The sequence below is a fragment of a genome, assembly GCF_019968985.1.
Source record: "MAG: Porospora cf. gigantea B chromosome Unknown PgB_NODE_410_length_19051_cov_122.639, whole genome shotgun sequence".
NCBI classification, from domain to species: domain Eukaryota; phylum Apicomplexa; class Conoidasida; order Eugregarinorida; family Porosporidae; genus Porospora; species Porospora cf. gigantea B.
Genome location: NW_027178998.1, coordinates 1 through 19,051, shown reverse-complemented (window position 1 = coordinate 19,051; position 19,051 = coordinate 1). Strand labels below are relative to the sequence as shown.

At 54.3% G+C, this 19,051-nt stretch overlaps 14 protein-coding genes across 20 annotated transcripts; 7 read left to right on the top strand and 7 right to left on the bottom strand.

The window, feature by feature from the left end:
• Positions 1-446: 446 nt before the first annotated feature.
• KVP17_000256 (uncharacterized protein) lies at positions 447-1,208 on the bottom strand (the record flags this gene model as incomplete). Its single annotated transcript, XM_068519566.1, has 1 exon — positions 447-1,208. The coding sequence occupies one exon, from the start codon at positions 1,206-1,208 to the stop codon at positions 447-449; it is 762 nt and encodes a 253-aa protein (XP_068374420.1).
• Positions 1,209-1,291: 83 nt separating this feature from the next.
• KVP17_000246 (uncharacterized protein) lies at positions 1,292-3,351 on the bottom strand (the record flags this gene model as incomplete). Of its 3 annotated transcripts, XM_068519396.1 has the most annotated exons (2): positions 1,292-2,069; positions 2,735-3,351. In XM_068519396.1, 2 exons carry the CDS (start codon positions 3,349-3,351, stop codon positions 1,292-1,294), a joined length of 1,395 nt encoding a protein of 464 aa, XP_068374405.1. The 3 variants fall into 3 exon arrangements, with proteins under 3 accessions (XP_068374405.1, XP_068374407.1, XP_068374406.1); XM_068519398.1 differs by lacking the exon at positions 2,735-3,351 and having other exon boundaries at positions 1,292-1,981; XM_068519397.1 differs by lacking the exon at positions 1,292-2,069 and having other exon boundaries at positions 2,713-3,351.
• A 297-nt stretch (positions 3,352-3,648) lies between these two features.
• On the top strand, positions 3,649-4,776 carry KVP17_000251 (uncharacterized protein; the record flags this gene model as incomplete). The annotated part of the gene is made up of 1 exon (XM_068519483.1): positions 3,649-4,776. One exon carries the CDS (start codon positions 3,649-3,651, stop codon positions 4,774-4,776), a length of 1,128 nt encoding a protein of 375 aa, XP_068374414.1.
• A 23-nt stretch (positions 4,777-4,799) lies between these two features.
• On the top strand, positions 4,800-5,495 carry KVP17_000247 (uncharacterized protein; the record flags this gene model as incomplete). Its single annotated transcript, XM_068519416.1, has 1 exon — positions 4,800-5,495. The coding sequence occupies one exon, from the start codon at positions 4,800-4,802 to the stop codon at positions 5,493-5,495; it is 696 nt and encodes a 231-aa protein (XP_068374408.1).
• A 147-nt stretch (positions 5,496-5,642) lies between these two features.
• Positions 5,643-6,923, bottom strand: KVP17_000253 (uncharacterized protein; the record flags this gene model as incomplete). Its single annotated transcript, XM_068519507.1, has 1 exon — positions 5,643-6,923. One exon carries the CDS (start codon positions 6,921-6,923, stop codon positions 5,643-5,645), a length of 1,281 nt encoding a protein of 426 aa, XP_068374417.1.
• Positions 6,924-7,033: 110 nt separating this feature from the next.
• On the bottom strand, positions 7,034-8,023 carry KVP17_000255 (uncharacterized protein; the record flags this gene model as incomplete). The annotated part of the gene is made up of 1 exon (XM_068519550.1): positions 7,034-8,023. One exon carries the CDS (start codon positions 8,021-8,023, stop codon positions 7,034-7,036), a length of 990 nt encoding a protein of 329 aa, XP_068374419.1.
• A 247-nt stretch (positions 8,024-8,270) lies between these two features.
• On the top strand, positions 8,271-9,706 carry KVP17_000249 (uncharacterized protein; the record flags this gene model as incomplete). Of its 3 annotated transcripts, XM_068519449.1 has the most annotated exons (2): positions 8,271-8,595; positions 8,625-9,706. In XM_068519449.1, 2 exons carry the CDS (start codon positions 8,271-8,273, stop codon positions 9,704-9,706), a joined length of 1,407 nt encoding a protein of 468 aa, XP_068374410.1. The 3 variants fall into 3 exon arrangements, with proteins under 3 accessions (XP_068374410.1, XP_068374411.1, XP_068374412.1); XM_068519450.1 differs by having other exon boundaries at positions 8,271-8,627; XM_068519451.1 differs by lacking the exon at positions 8,271-8,595 and having other exon boundaries at positions 8,645-9,706.
• A 4-nt stretch (positions 9,707-9,710) lies between these two features.
• Positions 9,711-10,139, bottom strand: KVP17_000243 (uncharacterized protein; the record flags this gene model as incomplete). Its single annotated transcript, XM_068519353.1, has 1 exon — positions 9,711-10,139. The coding sequence occupies one exon, from the start codon at positions 10,137-10,139 to the stop codon at positions 9,711-9,713; it is 429 nt and encodes a 142-aa protein (XP_068374401.1).
• An 80-nt stretch (positions 10,140-10,219) lies between these two features.
• Positions 10,220-10,612, top strand: KVP17_000254 (uncharacterized protein; the record flags this gene model as incomplete). Its single annotated transcript, XM_068519527.1, has 1 exon — positions 10,220-10,612. The coding sequence occupies one exon, from the start codon at positions 10,220-10,222 to the stop codon at positions 10,610-10,612; it is 393 nt and encodes a 130-aa protein (XP_068374418.1).
• A 6-nt stretch (positions 10,613-10,618) lies between these two features.
• Positions 10,619-15,506, top strand: KVP17_000248 (uncharacterized protein; the record flags this gene model as incomplete). The annotated part of the gene is made up of 3 exons (XM_068519431.1): positions 10,619-10,743; positions 10,770-11,366; positions 11,393-15,506. 3 exons carry the CDS (start codon positions 10,619-10,621, stop codon positions 15,504-15,506), a joined length of 4,836 nt encoding a protein of 1,611 aa, XP_068374409.1.
• A 32-nt stretch (positions 15,507-15,538) lies between these two features.
• On the top strand, positions 15,539-16,234 carry KVP17_000250 (uncharacterized protein; the record flags this gene model as incomplete). The annotated part of the gene is made up of 1 exon (XM_068519471.1): positions 15,539-16,234. One exon carries the CDS (start codon positions 15,539-15,541, stop codon positions 16,232-16,234), a length of 696 nt encoding a protein of 231 aa, XP_068374413.1.
• A 79-nt stretch (positions 16,235-16,313) lies between these two features.
• On the top strand, positions 16,314-17,015 carry KVP17_000244 (uncharacterized protein; the record flags this gene model as incomplete). The annotated part of the gene is made up of 1 exon (XM_068519366.1): positions 16,314-17,015. The coding sequence occupies one exon, from the start codon at positions 16,314-16,316 to the stop codon at positions 17,013-17,015; it is 702 nt and encodes a 233-aa protein (XP_068374402.1).
• Positions 17,016-17,059: 44 nt separating this feature from the next.
• On the bottom strand, positions 17,060-18,448 carry KVP17_000252 (uncharacterized protein; the record flags this gene model as incomplete). Of its 2 annotated transcripts, XM_068519488.1 has the most annotated exons (5): positions 17,060-17,244; positions 17,271-17,329; positions 17,358-18,001; positions 18,030-18,388; positions 18,415-18,448. In XM_068519488.1, 5 exons carry the CDS (start codon positions 18,446-18,448, stop codon positions 17,060-17,062), a joined length of 1,281 nt encoding a protein of 426 aa, XP_068374416.1. The 2 variants fall into 2 exon arrangements, with proteins under 2 accessions (XP_068374416.1, XP_068374415.1); XM_068519487.1 differs by lacking the exons at positions 17,060-17,244; positions 18,030-18,388; positions 18,415-18,448 and having other exon boundaries at positions 17,279-17,890.
• A 115-nt stretch (positions 18,449-18,563) lies between these two features.
• Positions 18,564-19,051, bottom strand: KVP17_000245 (uncharacterized protein; the record flags this gene model as incomplete). Of its 2 annotated transcripts, none has more annotated exons than XM_068519375.1 (1): positions 18,564-19,051. In XM_068519375.1, a coding segment is annotated over one exon (488 nt), but the record flags the coding sequence as incomplete, so codon positions are not given. The 2 variants fall into 2 exon arrangements, with proteins under 2 accessions (XP_068374404.1, XP_068374403.1); XM_068519374.1 differs by having other exon boundaries at positions 18,564-18,941.

Sequence of the window (19,051 nt, the reverse complement as noted above, 5' to 3'; positions counted from 1 at the left end):
CAAGTACAACTGCCTTCGCTGCAGGTGTCTTCATCCAGGGACGAGTGTAGATGAAGGACACGATCTCATCCTCAGTCTTGGGGTCTTCTGTTAAGCGGAACAAGAACACAGCAGTGCCCGACGACTCCAAGCATGGTTTTTCCTGCACCAATTCAACCCCCCATGTGTCTTGCACCTCCCAGCTGAAACCTGTGGACGGATGGCTGGCCAGGATAACCTCGAAGGTGTCTCCAACGGCACCCTCCACCGTCGCTACTCCCCCAGATGCTGTGAATTCAATCTGCTCAGTACGCTTTTCGCGTGGAGGAAGTAAGGCAAGGCCAAAGCCCACCAGGACATGAACGAACCGCATTTGTTGTTTCGGGATTTCGTGCAGAAGTTGTGTGCATGTACAGAGTGGGGTAATACGTTTTCACAGTAACGGTAACGACAACCTCTCGGCACTCTCAGCGGATCAACACTCTCACAGCCGCGTCCGCCTTCATATTCTGGTCAACTGGGTTTCGTTTCACCACAGTAACCAACTCCTCCCCGTCAACCGGGGTCTCGTTCACCTGAACGACGATTACTGTCTTGCTTGGCCCTTCCGAGGGTGTTGAGTTCACAGAGGCCTCCGAGTTTACATTCACAGAGGGCTCTTCGGAGGTCAGTATGTGTAACTGCTTCACCAAAGAGACCTTTTGGAGGCTCAATATCTCCCATTCGACGTCGACGTCCTCGTCGTTTGGGAGAACAACTTCCAGTAGTTCACCTGTCACTACGTTCACAAGCGATATTAAGCCTCCGTTGCTTGGGAAAACGGCCTTTCGTGCTAGATAGGCCTCGCGCCCAGCCACCACAACCGCTTCAGTTAATGGCTGCAGAGACCACGCAGGGTGTAGTATGAAACGAGCGATCTCCTCCTGATATTTGGGAAAGTCTGTGAGCCTAAAAATGGCGACTTCTTCCTCAGCATTCGCAGATCCACCTACATCCAAAGCGAAGGTCATGCTCACGAACTCAACCCCGCGGGAACTGACGACACGCCAGCCAGTACCTGCCAGATACACATGCAATGAACTGCCAGGCTCGGCTCTGTGAAGCTGAAGTGAACCTCCTCTCTCAGCAAAAGACAACTGGAAAATCTTGTGGCCTTCGCAAATCAGCGACAGCAACGGAACAACAAAAATGATCATTGCGTCGTTGACGTCCTTTGTAAAACGACTCATTTCGCATGTAGATGGGTCTGTCTGGACCGCTGTTGTATCCAGTGCGTGGTCTACTTATCAGAATTTCGTTCATTCAATCAGAATCATTGGAAGGCTTGTTTGACAGTGACGATTTTCCTGCCATTAACGGGCTGAGTGGCTCGATAGTTTCCGTAGGAGGGATTGTTGACTTGGTTGGGGTAGAGTTTAGCCAGGCTGGACCACTGTTCCTTTTGCTCCTTGGACATCTCGCACACACTGTTGGTGACGAACCACAACACGGGCTCGTCACAGTTGGGCGTAGTCAGAGATCCGGAATAGTGGTAGAACTCCAAATGCCTACCCTCACTCTTACCAAAGAAGATATCTAGGGGATGGCGGATCGAAATAGTTTCCGCTGGGGCCTTGGAGAAGTGAGGTTCAGACAGGTCCCAGCCTCGCTCGAAAACGGGAATGCGGCACTCATCAAACAAGGGATGCGGGTCACCGAGCTGGAAGAGGACGGCCACGACTGCAACCTGGCCCGCGGCGTTCTTATGGACCAGATGGACCTCCAAGGTCTTCCTCCTGCCGTTCAAAGTGTGCTCGGCCTCGGTGTGGAAGTGGACGTCGCAGCATCTGTAGATGTCTTTGTCCAGAATGATCTCAGAGATGTCCTGTAGCGGAACAGCGGCGTTGTGCTCGTCAAGGAATTGGAGCTTCATCTTTCCATCCACGCACTTAAATTGGGGCTTGCAGTGGTACTTGAAGCATCGGAAGTGAATTTTGGGTTCCGAAACCACCGTACTGCTCATCTTAGCAAGGTCAAAGTCGATTGGCGACTGAGCGCGCTTGCCCTGACACCCAGGCCACGCGCCTTGCGCCTTGTAATCCAGCAAGTCTCTGGAAGAGTATAATAGTGACTCACTTCACACAGTCTCCACGTGGAGCATCGCAGCGCACACACGCCACGAACACTATGCCTTACTGTGCAGCCCTATCGTGGTCGACCCCCTTGGCATCGCAACATGACTGGCTTGAACCCATCGATACTTCAATGCAATTGCGTCTTTAATTTATATAGCGCATGAGTCATGAATTGAGTAATTGCCTGCAGCATGACGGCGAACGTGTTCATCTTGGTGATAGTCGGTGAGACACGGCCAGATATTTTTCTCTTACGCCATTTCAGGGAAGGGCGACACACCTTTATACGAGGCGGATCTCTCCACTGGGGGTAAACGCGAGGACACCCCTCATTTGGATCAGTTCGTTATCAACGCAGCTCTAGATTTGGTGGATGAGCAGGTGTGGAGGACAAACGGTATGTACATGCGCCGAGTCGACTCATTTAACGACTTCTTCGTCTCCACGTGGGTATCCGCCGGTCACCTGCGTCTCATGCTGCTGCATAAAGCTCCAAGGGTCCCGGACCCCAACATTCGGAACTTCCTCCAGGCCGTCCATGAGCTTGTGGTGAAGACACTCATGAGCCCGTTCTACGAGCCGGGGACCCTTTTTGTGTCGGCGAAGTTCGATGAGAAGGTCAATTTGGCGTCGCAACGTACGCTCCACAGCGTGTGAGACCGGAGATTATATCGGTCTGCCGACAGCTGGCGCTGCTTTGGCACAGCGACAGCATCTGCGAGACTTTTTCTATCTTGCCCACGATTGTCAACAGTCCTTGAGGGTACCCGGTCATGTCTGGAACCTGAAGCGCCTTGTCGCTGACGGCCGGTGTTTGCGTCATGTCTTTGATTTGTTGATCTCTGGCACTTAGTCGCGCAATCAGCTCTTTCTCCGTCCCCAGCGTGAACTTCAGCTGCAGCTGGAGCTGGTTGCACTCTTCACATGTCTCCGGCTCCACGCAGATGTCCACTGCGGTGCATTTGGTGAGGTCAGGTGGTGGCTCCGTGGCTCGGGGACAGGTGTCAGCAGAATCCTCGGGATCTTCAGGAATCAGGTTGCTGAATATGTTGAATGGCCCTTCCTGGCCACGCTGAAACTGCAAAGGGGTCCGGAGCTCAACAGCAGGGTTTGCCACTCGCACCGTCGCCTTCGGTCTGAGGCGCTGCGCGCGCTCCGCTTGTTTCTTGAGGGCCAACTCGAAAAGCCGTTCATGCACTGATTTCCTGATCATATTCGTGTGCGCTGTGGTGCATAACGCACCATCACATCTGAACATCTCCAACAATCGAGAGTGTTACAAGATGCACATATGTATCTTGCTCGTTGCCTCCACATATCTTGCTCGCACATATGTTATCATTAAAATGCGGCGCATCCAAGCTCGTTGACTTCTGAATCGGTCTCACGGGTTAGAATCGGCGCACGAAAGACTCCATCACAGGGTTCTGGCCATAGAGGGGTGACAGGTGATGTTTTTTTAGATGTTGGTGGAACAGGCTTTAGGTGAAGGTTCTCTTGGCTTGGTGGACCAGCCAGTGGCTCCGAATCGTGTGTGCATATTCAGGGTGCGATCATGGAGGAGAAGTCAGGGCACCAAAGGTTGTTCACGCTGCTTGGCCTTGTGATCTCCTATTGGATTACAGATATCTTCGTCAGCATCCACCAGAAGAAGTACTACCTGAGCTTCTTTCCGTTTCCGGCGTTTGTTACGACATTCCAGAACACGTTCTCGTTCATGCTGTTCTGGCCCTTGGCCACTCTAGGTCACGTCAGTGGGATCCGCCTCCTCAAGTCCTGCTTTCCTCTTGCCCAGTACCGATTTTCGACTGCCATCAAGATTCTGCCAGTTAGCTTTATCTTCTACTTGTCCATCACATTCAGCATATATGTGCTGAGTGCCGTGAAGCTGAGTAAGGTAGACGCGTTGAAATCGCTCGGAATTCTGTTCTCGACTGTTCTTCAGCGGATTCTTCTGGACAAGAAGACCAGTCTGCTCGGCTGGCTGGGTGTTGGAATCATCTGCAGCGCCTTCTTCGTCGCGGTGGGGGACGTGCCTGCCTACGCTGCTGCTGTGGGCGTCACCGCGGCTTTGCTGTCGTCGCTGCGGGGAGTCACAGTAAGCAAGGCGATGAGGCTGCTGGACAATAACGCGGGTACATTCCTGATGTACAACAGCAGCCTTCAAGCTGTGTGTGGCCTTGTTTCTGCCCCGTTGCTGGACATTGCGATGAAGCCCGCGTCCTTGCCAAGTCCGCTGGACATCGTACGAAGCAGCCTACCGATCCTCCTGGTGCACATAGCTATAAACGCAAGCCTTGCTCTGCTGGGAAACATACTGTCTTTCAGCTTCCTCAGCATGGCATCTCCCGCTAGTTTTCAGATCTGCAACATCTTGAAAAACGCAATGTTCGCGACGACAGGCATTGTGATTGAGGCCTCAGAAGGCATTCCTCCAACTCTGAGCGCAATATCTCCCGTAGTTCAGAAGTTGGTGGGAGGGTTCGTCTACGTGTTGTCCAAGATCAAGCCCAAGGAGAGGGCCCTGTCAACGGTCGAGTTGCTGCTGGGCAGCGAGACGACAGACGAAAAACGACGTGGCAGCGTCTATATGTTTCACGACGACGCCCTTCTGGCCGCGGAAGACACGGAATCGGGTGAGGAGCTTCTTGCGGAGGAATCGTCCAGCCCCACATACGTTTAGTGCACCTACAATCAATTTTCAAAATGCTGTCAAGTGCCATATTCTTCATAGTGCAAGCTCTTGGTCGGTGCGGGAACAACTACGACCCTGTATGCGACCACCTCGGCAACACTCACGCAAACTTCTGCAAGATGCGAGTGGCTGGCAGGCAACTCGGATGCCATGGCAGGTGCCCATGTTTGAAAGACATGTTCTGCACTTCTGACCTCGACCCTGTCTGCTCGCAGAGAGGCTACACGTACACCAACATGTGCGCTCTGGAACGCGCCCACCAGGACTTTGCCTGCTATTCGAAATGTCCTTGCCGACGTGGCCGCTGGGCTCTTGATAGTGTGGACGTTTGCTCCATCTACATGCCAGTTTGTGCTACAGACTACCTGACGTACCCCAACCCTTGCGAGGTCCCTGATGGTGAAGCTACCATGTGCTCAGGCCCCTGTCCCTGTGAGAACTGCGACGGCAACTCGCCCATCTGCGGCTCCGACGGAGCAACCTACCGCGATCATTGCGATCTGAAGCGTTCCGCCTCACGACTGACCCATATCTCTTGCCACAAGCAATGCCCATGCGAATGCCCGACCACACTGAATACTGTTTGCGGCTCGAATGGGCTGACGTACGACAACGAGTGTACTATGGCGCTCTCCACCGCCAACGAGGTAAGCAAGGCATGCGATGGGGTGTGTCCTTGCTCATCTGTGAGCAGTCAAACGTCATAGGGCAGAGTATTGGGATGTCAATGAGGTTTGTATGAGTTTGAATAATTTTAACGTATGAGTTTGAAAAATTTGAAGAGAAGGCGGACAACATCTAATGAAGGAAGTCGTCTACATATCATCTGGACAACATCCAATGAAGGTAGTCGTTTACATGTCATCTGGGACGATAGAGCTGTGTTCAGGCTTGCACTTCGACGTGGCACTCTCGTACATAATCATCGTGTGCTCTTCTGGCTTCGACGCGAGTAGATTTCTAGCGGATTTATTTACAGGTAGAACATCTGACCCGATGCTGAGGCTGGACTGTCCGGTGACCTTGTGAATGTCCTCAGTGAGCTCGCCGCGGAGACTTTTCTCCATAAGCATCCTAAGCTTTGGTCCTTTGTATCCCTTTCCAAAAAGATATGCGAGCTTGGCGAATGCTGCTTCAGCCATGAGATCTTTCCCTTCGATGACGCCCATATCATACAGCCGCACACCATTCTCATAGGTCAGTAATGAGCAGGTGCCTTTCGGACACTGTGTGATGCAAACAATGTCGATGCCAGCGGCGATTCCATCCTTGACGACATCGACGAATTTCGCGTCCCCACACGGAGCTGTCCCGGAGCCAAAAAGCTCCAAGATAACCCCGAAAGGCCTGACGTCCGTGCTGAACACGTTCCGAAGAATGCTGGCTGGGAACATGGGGGTCAGCTTGACGACGATGACATTGTCGACGAGCATGTTTGTGAAAATTCGGAAGCCGCGTTTGCTCGGCGTCATCAGCAGCTGCTCGTCGATAGTGACGTCTACGCCTACCTTTCCAAGGGGAACATATTTGGGCGAGTCGAACGCTTCCATCGCGTCGCAGTCCACCTTTACTGTGCGGTTACCTCTCATGACCTTGCTTCCGAACAGCACAACCACCTCAGTAATCTGTGAGAACCCCGCGATCATCATGGCCACCGCGAGATTCTTCCGTCCGTCAGTCTGGATGTGGCACAGGGGCAGCATGGAACCTGTAAAAACCACCGGCTTGCCGAGGTTCTCCAGCATAAAACTTAGTATGCACGCAGAGTACGCCATGGTGTCCGTTCCATGCAGCACGACGAATCCGTCGTACTGGCCGTACTGGTCCCGGATCACTTGACAAATTCGAACCCAGTCGGTGACTCGGATGTCGGAGGAGTCCACAAGCTGAGGCCAGGACTCAATATCAAACTTCGGTAGTGACGCATCCTGCAGCTCCGGCAAATTTCGAAGGGAGTCCAACGATTTTATGGGTCTTAAGGAGTTCTTCTCGCCGGAGTACTCCATGCATATCGTTCCGCCGGTGACTATGATGAGGATTCGACCGATCCGACCGAGCCTGGTGTCGAGAGTTTCGTCAACGGAAGGGACGTCGACAGGCATTCCAGCATTTAGCTTCTTGGTCAGTTGTGGCATTTGAGAGTATGTGAAAATCAGGCCTATTGAATCATATCCGTTTCACGAAAGTGGACTGTTGGACTGCAATGATTGAGCCGGCTCGTGTGCTGTTGTGCCGTACAAATTGATCACTTCCACAAAGAAAAAAAGGAGGGCTTCGATTTGGGTGCCACCGATTTGGCTGCTCGCATCATTGCCTGTTGTCTGACGAACTTTTGTTGGAAGGCAACTGCTTGCTCCAGGGTTAGGATTGGCGGCCTCTCTGTGGGGGCTGCCTCGGGGACCAGTGGCGTCGGAGTTTCATTTTTGGGCGGCGGCGGCGGCGGGACTTCTGGAACAGGCTCGTTGAACCAATGTTTCAGGATACCCACCACCCGCTTTTTTATCTCGTCCCGGGAGCATCGGAAGAAGACAACACAGGTCCGAGAGGCGTACCACTTCTGCTTCTTCACTTGGTCAGCGAGGGTGCTGTCGAAGCCAGCCTCCTTCAGATGAGTCGGGGGAATACCCGACTGATGGAGGAGGTGGTTAACATGGACCTGCAAGCCCGAGAGCTCCTTGAGAACGCTCATCCTCCGAGGGAACATTTCCGTATGTTTGGTGGCTGCTTGTTGTTCCACGGCGCGCATGGCTAACACCAAGAGAAAGTTGAAGGTGTTGGGAGTGATGGCCTTGATAGCGGAATCCGCCACCACTTCAGATACTATGCGTCGCAGTTGCTGACGAGAACTGAGTGTCTCAAGGAAGTCGATTTCGTCCTTCTCATACTGCTGGAGGAACGTCATCAGCGCCCTCTGTCTTTCTCCGGCCTCCTGGAAAACAGCACGTGTCTGTTCCAAGGTTTCGGCGTCGAAGGTTGAGCCGGGATTGAAAGTGCATTCCAACATGGACTCCGTGGCAATGGTGGAGGCCTGGTTCTCGCCAATGCATTTGCGGAAGCGTCGTTTGGCTTCATCAGCCTCCATACATTTCTTGTACCATAAATCCCAGCGTTGATGGGAGCTGTGCTTCGTAGTTTTGTCCGCATGCTCTCGTTGAGGTACCTGTTTGTCGGCTGCCCGTTGGTAGAGACGCTCGTAGACGGTTTTCGGTCTTGTGGCTGCGTTTTCCGTCTCCATTGAGATTGCACACTGCACACGTTCTGATGCTGCTGATGCGCCCAATGCACACTGATAGCGACGCCTCGTAGTCACGGCGGTGAACGTACCGCTCACAACAACATACCCTTCCACTTTGCTACAGCACGGTAGCGCGTTTAAGTACGTGGCAGTCGCCGACGATTTTTACACTTGAGCATACTTTGGAACCTAACTTGTGCCAGACCTTAGACATTTGTTGCGTGGCCCCACGAGTGCAGTGTACCTAATGCCGATATTAGGAAAGATGGTGATCAACCTCTCAGATTTCAGGAAGGAACTTTCGCGGCTTGGAGTCGACGCCTTCGTCTGTTTTAGTGACGACTCCCACGCGTCGGAGTCTCCTTGCGACCACGACGATCGGAGAAAAGAGCTGACTGGGTTTACGGGGTCGGCTGGTACCGCGCTGGTGTCTATGGACCAGGCGTGGCTCTGGACTGACGGTAGGTATTTCGTGCAAGCAGAGGCGGAGTTGGCCTCTGAGTGGACTCTCATGAAGGGTGGTCTCCCAGACACGAAGACCATCAAGGATGTAATTAAGAACACTGAGTCCAGTGAGCTACAGGTGGTTTGGCAAACGCAGTAACGAAGGTTGGATTTGATATGCTGTGCAGCCCGTTTCAGGAAGTACAAGACCTCAAAACCCACACCCAGAAGGCGCTGGTCGCAACGAACAACCCTGTTGACGCGCTTTGGCCTGACCGGCCACTGGCTCCATGTGGTCCGATCTCCCTTTTGCCCAAGGAATTCTCAGGGCAGGACACAGCCTCCAAGCTAGCTGCCGTCCGCTCTAAGATGGCGGAGGAGGGTCTTACGCATGTGGTGGTTCTCAGCCTAGACGAAGTCTGCTGGACCTGCAACATTCGGGGTGCTGACAACCCTAACACACCTTTTGCTCGCGGATTTCTAATCGTCGGGTTAAAATATGCGGAACTCTATGTCGTGGAGTCGAGGCTGACGGAAGAGGCACTCGCTGCGTTGGACTCTGCTGGCGTAACGCGAAGGGATTACTTCGACTTCGCTGAGGGCCTCAAAGGCATCCCAAAGACAGCGACCGTGATGGTGTCGCGGTCGGCGGCCTGCGTCATCGAGGCGATCCCCGAGGCAAACCGGAAGCTTGTCGATGCCAACATTGTGGCAAACTTGAAAGCGGTTAAGAACCAGACTGAGCTGCAAGGCTTTCAGTCCTGCCATGTCGAAGATGCTGTGGCCATGTGTAGATACCTCTCTTGGGTGACCACGGCTTCGGATGACGTCCTCGCGTCTTTTACTGAGTTCACTGCGGCCTTGCGACTGGAAGGGCTGAGACGTGAGATGCCTAGCAACCGAGGGTTGTCTTTCACGTCTATCTCCTCGATCGGCGGAAATGGCGCCGTCATACACTACCACCCCACGGAGAAGGAGAGCTCTCAGATGCAACGTGACCTCTACCTTATCGACTCAGGCGGTCAGTACTTGACAGGAACAACTGACATCACACGCACAATGCACCTCGGAGAGCCGTCAGCCGAGCAGAAAGAAATGTTCACTCGCGTTCTGTGTGGTCACATCGACCTGGCCCTTACCCGTTTCCCACGCGGAACTAAGGGCTTCCAACTTGACACTCTGGCCAGGCGACACCTCTGGAACGTGAATAGGAATTACCTGCATGGTACAGGTGAGTAAGCAGTCAGAATGTGTGACGAGGCTGCCTGACGCACACCGGCCCAATGGGTACTTCAGGAAACTTAAGTTTGTCCGCGTCCTCGAAGGTGTCTAAGGCCCTTGATAGCCCGGCATCCACAGCGGCATGCAGTCCTATGAACGGCCTGATCCCTTCCAGCCACCTGGCTGCAACATCCGGAAATGCGATCTGCACACTCATCAACGTCTGCTCCACGTAGGCGTTATGCACGCTCAACAGAGCGTTGATGGCCTCGTCATAGTCCTCTAGCTGCTTGCAGAGAGCCTCCACCGACTCCTTGTCTGCGTTTTGTCGACGGAGCAACTCCTCCAGCTGGTTTCCCCGGCGCCGCTGAACGTCGACCTCCCGCAGCATTGTCTCCATCGTCCGCTCAGCAGCCTCGTATCTCAGTCGCCATTTGTGCTCACGATTCATATCTTGTATTATATTTTCCAGGTCACGGCGTTGGACACTACCTCAGTGTTCACGAAGGGCCGCTGTCAATTAGCACCCGCATGAATGGTCCTGGGCCGTCTACTGCGCTGGTTCCGGGTATGGTGATGTCGAACGAACCGGGGTTCTATCAGACTGGGCAGTATGGTATTCGACATGAGAACTTAGTCTACGTTGTGCCTGGCGCAGACCCAGAGTGGTACCAGTTCAAGCAACTTACTTGCGTTCCCTTCCAGAAGAAATGCCTTCAGATGGACCTTCTGTCCGAGGAGCACGTCTCCTGGCTGAACGCCTACCACATGGTTTGCCTGGAGAAGGTTACGGCCTACATGTCTGAGCACATGGCTGACGTTCCAGACTTTGAGTCTACCATGGGCTGGCTGAAGGCGGCGTGCGCTCCGTTGCTGGCCGTGCCGCAAGTATCCCAAGTGGTATCACCTGAAGATTTGTTTTAATCTGTCATGGAAGTGCTCCTTGTAAATGTTACCCGAGTACGTGTTATCTCCTCCTTTCTGGATGTCTTGTCTGACTCAAAGGACGTCGATTTCTCCCTGCGGTACCCTTCTGAGACGCTGAAATTCGCGAAGTAGGTCAATCAGGCTGCAATGATAGGCGCGAGCGATCAAGGAACTACACACTCCATATCGACGCTAGCGATGACCTGATTGATGACCTCGCAACCATTTGGGAATCTGAAACGGGATTCTCGTTGGAGACGAAATACATTGAGAGCACAGCCGTCGTTGGTAGAATACTTACCAGCACAGGCAGGGCTCAAGTGGAGGCCATCGTCGATGTAACCGCACACGACACGAACGAGGTGCTGGCTTCTGTGAGTGCTCCCCTAATCGAAAAACGTGGCCATGAGTTGCTTCTGTTTCAGCAGGAGAAGGACGAACTGAGAAGAGTGGGCTTGGTCAATCTCCAGGTGCAGGTGATACGGGACGAAAATGCTCGGGCGACTGAGGAGAATCTTCCCACGGAGGTTTGGGATTTCGAGGTGCCGACGCCGTCTGTCAAATCACATCCCAGACCATCCACTCTGGAACTCAAGCCTCCTACCGACGAACCGCAAGATGTAGACATCTACATCAAGCACTTTCTGAGTCGGGCAAGCACTGCATCCGCCCCACCGCTGTTATTTGGCGACTCCCTCCCTGACGAAATCGTCCACACGGGAGAGATATTCTCCCCCGACCAGGCGGTTGGGTGGGTGGCCGTTGGCTGTTAGACAGACGTCTTTTCGAGTCGACTGGACTGGGGTCGACTCGTTCCTGGCACGCAGTTTTTAACGCCGAGGTCGACAAGGCAATTCGCTCGTCGCTGGGTACACTCAATGCCTCCGAGGATCCTTTGCATGTTGCGTCGCTTTTGAAGCTCTTCGAATCGAGCGCACGACCTCTGGCTGTGGCCTCCTTTTTTGAGTTGGCAGCGCGGGAACTGGGTAAGGCACTCATAGACACGGCCTCAGCGGCCGCGCTGGAGTCAAATTCCCTTGTCAGGCCCCTCTACGTCCTGGATCCCGCCCAGCAAGAGCAGGCTTCCCTGTCAGCGGAGTCCGCGAACCTTCTGGAGTTCATTCGTGACAGTTCCCGGAGCGGCCATACGTCCATCCTCGGAGTTACTCCTGTGGAGCCTTCCCACCCGACAATGGCATTCCGTCTCTTCGAGAGAGACCTGGTGTTTGCATCCGAAAAAGGCCTCTTGGCAATATTGGTTATGGGCGACGAGCACACAGGCATTGTGGAGGCGCAGAAGGTATACACCCGAGAAGTAGCGGCCCAGGGAGTGGCCAACGACGCTCTCGTCCTTCTGAAGTCCCGTCGGTTCATGCAGTACCTGTGTCAAGCACAGAGCTCGGACCCCTTCGAATTTGCGAGGGCGATGTCCGGGAGGAAACTCACTCTGTTGGACCTGTCGATGTTTTGCATAGTGGACTTTCGAGGAATGCGTGTGGTGGTTCGGCCGTACCATCCACGTACAGCACACAGAGCTCAAACAACACCAGAACTCTCAACTGAACTGGACGAACTCAGTCGTCTCCTTCATGTCAAGGATATTCATCGCGCCTCTGTGCTATCCTCACCCGGAGGAAAGAGACCAAGCGTGTTTCTGCACCGACTGCACCGACTCCACGTTCGCCTGAAAAACGGTGAGGTTCTCACTTTGCGGTCCTTGACCACATCGGTCGCAGACCAAACCGACGCGGAAATCTACAAGGCAATGGACGAGTTACGAGTGTTCAGGGAGCGCTACGGATTGTTCCCGCTCATCCATCCGGCCCGTAACAGGGTTAACGCGCTCTTCCTGGCGCCCCCTTCCCGGCGAGTGACGGGAAACCACGCTGTGTGTCGACGGGCCTACTTGCAGTCTCGGCTCATCGGAGACGGTTTCTGGCCCGACAGCCGGCTGTATTCAACGCTGCTCGACAGGAATCGAGCCAGAGAGCGAGTGCAGCGGTTCCATGTCAATCACCTACGCCGCGTTACTCTGGAGCTGGAGTCGTTGCAATTGACGGGCCTTGGGGACTCCGAAATGGTCTCTGCGTTTCTGCACGCAAGGGGTGTGCCGCTGGGGTGTTTAGGCCGCTTGGCGACGCAGACTTCGCATATATGGCTTCGTGTGGCGCTATTGACAAACATTGCCGCACGGACAATGAGTGACCTTCACCGACGATGCATGTCAACGCTGGTCGCAGCGTTCAACTGGGATTTCCTTCAAGCGGACATGGAGGTTGGCATGCTTCAAACCCGTGTCGCTACCGTCGCCCAGCACTCCCACACTACTGGCACACATAACAGTGCATTCTGGACATCTCGCGGTGTCGAGGAGGCAGCGCTGTCATCCGATAGCAGTCTCTCGGAGGCCCTGTACGACGCTGCCCCGTACCTCCACGACCTCGTGGCTGCCGCTGCCGCTGGCGAGCGACTTCCATTTGGAATTTTAGACCTGGTGACTTTGAACTTGTTCAATTTATTGCTGGGCCGCTCAGTGGAGTCCTCGGAATTCTGGTCGCTCTATATGGGTCCCGCTTGTGCCGCAAAGTTCCCAGGAGTCTCATCGCCTGACATCACGCCGGATGCTATTCCTGCTCCAGGGCTGTTCATGGAGGCACAGCGCGTGTGCACAACTAGATTCGTGACTCAGGTGGATGACTTGGCCCGCAGGATAGAATCAACGCAAACCCGAAGGGACAACCCTGACCGCATATTAACCGTCATGGCCGGAGGACCTTTTATGGAGAAGCCAGGCGAGACTCATTTCTCCGCTGCGTACCCGTTGATGCCTTCGGATATGGCTCGAGTTGTAGCTGTGCGAAGCAAAACCACCACTCGGGGTCTGCTAGCCTGCCTCCCAGTCCAGTTTTTCTTGGTGAATCCCGCTCGGATCCACCTGCCACTGAAAGGTATTCCCTTAGGGAGTCCGGACGGCCACGTCATCTCGACGCCAGTGACCAGCCTCTACTCTTGCAGAACCTGTGCTTCTGCCTCTTTGCGAGGCGGGCGTTGTTGCAGCTCGCCCAGTGAGCAATTTGTTTGTCGCCAGATGCAAGTGGCGCTCAACCGCTGCGAATCCCTCCCTTGGTTAGTCGCGCAAACCCTTGAGGTTCGGGAGGAAAGAATGGGAGATAACTTTCCAGTGTTGGCCCGATTCGAATCTGGGCTGACTTGGCCTGAGATCCAGGCGCAAGCTGACTTGTACTGGTGGCTCTGCCGGCAGGGTTGGTGTAAGTTTGCAGTTACAAGAGCGGAGAAGGTACGTGATACCTATTCCAAGCATGACATGAAGGGTGTCATACTCACGCTCATCGTAGCAACCCTGGCTGTGGCTCATCACTCCTCTCTCGTAAGGGCCGGCGCTGACTCAATCCTTGCGCGGCAGCGCGTCGCCACGATGCTACAACAGGTAACCAGCTTATCGAGGACCCTGTTGGGAGACAGCACGCCCCTGGCCTTGACGGTCTCGCTGATGCACGCCTGGGTGAGTGCAGACAGTGGGACTGGAGACTTCTTTCGGATGTTGGAAAAGCCCGCCAAGGATCTTATACGTTCTGTGAGCGATAAGGGGACAGACGTGATAAGCTTCCTTTCGTCAGGCTCATTTACTGCCAGCCTGTGTGCGGCTGCTGTGGTTGCATCCGGCCTCGATTTGGCTGCGCGGAGTATGCTGCGCCCGGACCGTCCGGACTACGTTTCAACACTGCGACAACTCATCCACGTGGCTGAGCAAGCCCACAGCTGCATCCTGCTGCGGCTAGGGCCATGTGCTAGGGCTACGGACGCCGCGGTACGGGTGATTTGTCTGTACACTCTACTGCTGCGGACCGAAGCCGACTCCACCCAGCCACAACTGGTGGCAGACCTCTGTTTGAAGTGCTACAATGAGCGGAAAGCTCATGGAGCCGATTGGGAGGTGTTGGAGTGCTTGGAGCTAATGTGCCATCTGGCTCCTAGTCAGTACGAGAAAATCTGTTGGTGGTTTGTGGTCGTGATCCACACAACTCAACAGCGAGCGAACGACATGGCTACCTTGACTCTGGAGACTCCTGAACAGCATAGGGCCTTCGATGCAATGCGGGCCTCATGGTCAATGGAAGACTTGATGGTTTCTGTCGGTTTGAAGGCTATTCGCCGTCCGCGCCTAGCGACGTCAAGTTGGCTCGCTGGTCTTCCTGACTGTGCGTTCGGCAGCCCTCCCTTTCGGCCTGCCAAGCAGGCGAAGAGACAGTTATTGCAGCTGATATTCAATCTGCTGCCTCAGCAGAAAGAGGGAGGCTTCATGTCTGGGGTGCTACGAATGGTGCTGGACCTGGATGAAGTGCTCTCGAGAGCTCAAGAGCTCTGGATCGGCAGGCACCACCCCTGGTCCCCTCCAGGGGACTTTCTCCTCCCACATCCTGTGTCTGCCGTCCCGATTGACCACGGTACCAATCGTGGTTACACCCTCTACCCTCCTGGGGGGCGTGCCGAACGTGCTCGCATGAGTTGTATTGAGAGGGTGGTCCACCTTCTCACCCATTTCATTCCGCCGCTGTCACGGGAAGAGTTGGTGGAAGGCGATGGGTGGTCTGGGACCTTTCCTGTGCTCCAGCCACACCACCACCTGGACCAGGTGGACCCCTGTGCCCTAGATCCCTTACTACATTTCTGGCAAGTCCTACGAGAGGCGCAGTCCGAGGTGAAGACTGTCGTCATCAGGGCTGTGCACTTTGCAGACCACCCCATTCTGAACTATCCAGCTGCGGACTACCCGCACTGCACAAGTCTCCTGTCTGCCGTCAGCAGCTTCACCAGCCGAGAGACGTTTGCGGCCTGGAACCGCACGTTTCCAGAAATTGTGGCCCCTTGAGTGTATGAATCCCTGTGTGCAAACCATTCGCCATGCCTACTAACCGTAAAAGTCGGCGTCGAAAGGGAGTGTCAGTAAGCAGTTCGACAGCAAGCACAAGCCAGCAAAGCAACTTCTCCACCCGCAACAACACCGGACCCCTCAAAAGCCCTCTGAGTGTCCTGAGTGAGACCGGCTGTAGTCCCTCTCGGCTCCTCGTGACTATTCAGCCAGAGCAAACCCCACTCCCCGACCCGAGCAACTTCTGGGTCGCCTCAGAGAAAGACACCACGAGCTATTACACTCCAGAAGTCACGGAGGAGGCACAGAGCCTCGAAGCGCTCCCAGACGGCTTAGGTCGGATAGCTACCAACTCTCCCCGTGTATCGTACGCCCAGAGTCCACCCTCAGACTACTTCCGCCTCTTGCCGTTTGAATCCTGGGCAGGTCCTAGACAGTCGCTCTCCGTCGTTAGGTGGTTGCCTGTGTGTCGCCGAAAAGACCAGTGGTTCTCTCCTTTCTGGAACCCTGATGAAGATACCTCAGGTTTGAATTGGTTTTCACGACCATCAGAAAGTCACATGCGGTTCAACTTTGCCGAGGCCAGCTTTGCCTGTTTAGGTCGGATGCAGGCAGGGAAAATGCCCGTTCTGGGATCGCCCTCCAGCTATGGCTGCTTGCCCCGTCTGGATTCCGGCGGTTCTGATGACAGCAGCTTTCGCCGCTCAACTGCAACTCCGGCGCCGTAGATTGGCAGCTTTCAACTGGAACACAACATGCAGCCCGAAAGTGCCAGCCCTCACTGGAGCAAAAAAGATAATAAAGGGGATGTCATTCCTCTTCGTAACGATTGTACGGGATGGACTGAACCTAGCGGAACACGGCCAAAGTCCCTACTGCGAGGCGATCGTGTCTCGTCTCGTCGACGAAAGAGCCTTCGGGGCCATGGACCCGATAGTTGCCGAGCAAGGCATTGGCCGCATGTCCATTACCTGCGACGATTTGCATGTCCACTGCGTTGAGCGTCGTATCTACGAGAAGGACTTTATGTTTATCGCAGTAACTAAAGATGTCAGCTTGCCCAAGGCCCATGGAATGCTAGATGAGCTCTCCAACGTCTTCTTGCAAGATGTCGTCCCATCATGGACGCTGAACTCCACGACAGGTGGCCTGCAGCCTGTGTTGGTGGATGCCCTGGCCAACTTAGTGACGAAATGGGAGAACCACAGCTTGTGTGACGCTGGCGTCGACAGCATGCGGAATCAACTGGGGGCGATCCGCGGTGTACTCACACAGAGTATCGATCGCTTAGTCGACCGCGGAGATCGTATCGAGCTATTGGTGGAGAGGTCAGAGCACCTCAATGCGCAGACTGCGGAGTTTAGGCAGACGGCACGGTCACTAGAACGGTACACGTGGTGGTCTAACGCGCGGTGGCGTGTTGGAATGTACACAGCCATCAGTTTGGGGTTGCTGCTTGTACTCTTGTGGATGTACGACCTGTTGAGGCCCCTAGTCTCGTGGGTTTAGCACCTTGTGATAATTTTGTACACGTATGCATTAGAGAGATTCAGTCACTCTCCAGGCAGATTCAAAGCCGTAAAAAAGCGTTTCGGCGACTGTAAAGTGGCATCACTGTAGTACGCAGCGCACAGTAGTATGCCCACGTCGAACACCGCGTTTAGGAATACCGTTTGTGGACAGGACTTAGCGCTTGTGTCTCCTCTGCCAAAGGCGGCAGCTTGCGTGAATAGGAGAACTGTGTTGGCTGGCCCCTGAGCTCACGTGAAGGTTTAAGGAACCAGGCCATGAAGACCCATCTGAAGGAGTCGAACGCTCGAAACCTGCATTGGATGTTGGCCATTCGCCCACGCGAAGTAAAGTCGGGAAGCCGCCATGTCCAGCTGGTGGTCTAATAGTTCAGATCGCGTGGCAGCGGCGTAAAAGTTGGTCGCGACGATCACCACAAGGCTAACAATAACACGTGTGAGATACTCGGATGCGAAGAAGTCGACAGATAAGAGCTGAAAGACGTCAGAGTAGAGGCTAATGACCACCACAGCCGCCAAAAACCTCAGTTCGTGAGCCGTGATGGTAGGACGGGGCCTAGGAAACCCCAGACTTAACAAGAGAAACAAAAGAATGGTGAGGACGTCGGCAACCTTGGCCAGAAGCAGCGCAACATAATATCGTACGACATCTCCTTCCTGTCCCGACACACTGAGGTCCTCAATGGCCTGCCGGTCCAGTAACATATATGTGCTTCTGATAGCGCAGACGACAGTCATCAGTAGCAAGATTACTGACGGCGATTTCGGTTGGAGAGCTACGAGACTGTTCCACAGGGCAAACACCGTGCCACCAACAGTCATGATGACGGCGCATAGGCCTAGGGATGCAGCCATCGCCAAGTCCTCAGATGGGACGTGCTTGCCGTCGGGGAACACCACCTCGAGCGTTCCCTTCACACTGTAGGAAGCCGAAGTGGCACCTGTATGGAGGACGGCAACGACCAGCTGCGTCCGCTACACCCTGGTGTCTCACCGATTCCGTGGTGAGCCACGTTTTCGAAAATGTAATGGGCGTGCGGCTGAGCTGAAATCGGTAGAGGGTGTCGAAATCCGCCGACGACACCGGCGGCAAGTCGTCCTCCGTCGCGTGAGTCATCTGCCACTGCGCCTCAGTGAATATGAAGAGAAAGGCAGTCCGGTCCAAGGAGATGTCGTCTACATCCGAGGAGAGTACGACGTCTTGCAAGCGAATTACAGTGCCAGGCTCTGCTGGTAGAGTGTACCGAATCTCTCTGGGCAGAAACGTGGGGTCCTGCCACACGACAGGCGCCACCACCGTCACTACAAATGAGTGGGGGGGTACGCTGGTAGTCTGATCCAAGGACACCAGGACTGTGTGATCTCAACAGAAGACTCACGTGCTCTCGCAATGCTGACGAGGAGAAGCCACATCAACGGTAAAATGATGACTTCAATGCAGAGAATTACGAATGAACGACCAAGCACACAGTTCACTTCACATTAACGATGAAAAAACGAGGATCTGACACAACGCAATTCGAGAACATCAGTCAACCTCCTCAACGGTAGGACCAGAGGAAGCGCCTCCCATGCCGCCCATGTCCATACCACCGGGCATACCACCCTCACCTCCAGCAGCGGCATACACCTTCTGCATGATGGGGTTGAAGACAGCCTCGAGTTCCTTGTACTTCTCATCGAACTCATCCTTCTCAGCGAACTGGTTGTTATCGAGCCAGCTCAGGAGCTCAGTTACCTTGGCCTCAGCGGCCTCGATGTCAGCGGCATCCATCTTCCCCTTCAGATTGTCGTCCTTAATGGAGTTACGAACAGAGAAGCAGTAGTTCTCCAGGGAGTTCTTGGCATCGATCTTCTGTCTGTTGCTCTCATCCTCGTCCTTGAATCGTTCGGCCTCTTCAACCATACGCTCGATGTCGCTCTGGGACAGGCGACCCTTGTCGTTGGTAATCGTGATATGGCCCTTCTTCTGCGTGGATTTCTCCTGTGCGGTAACGTTGAGGATACCGTTAGCAT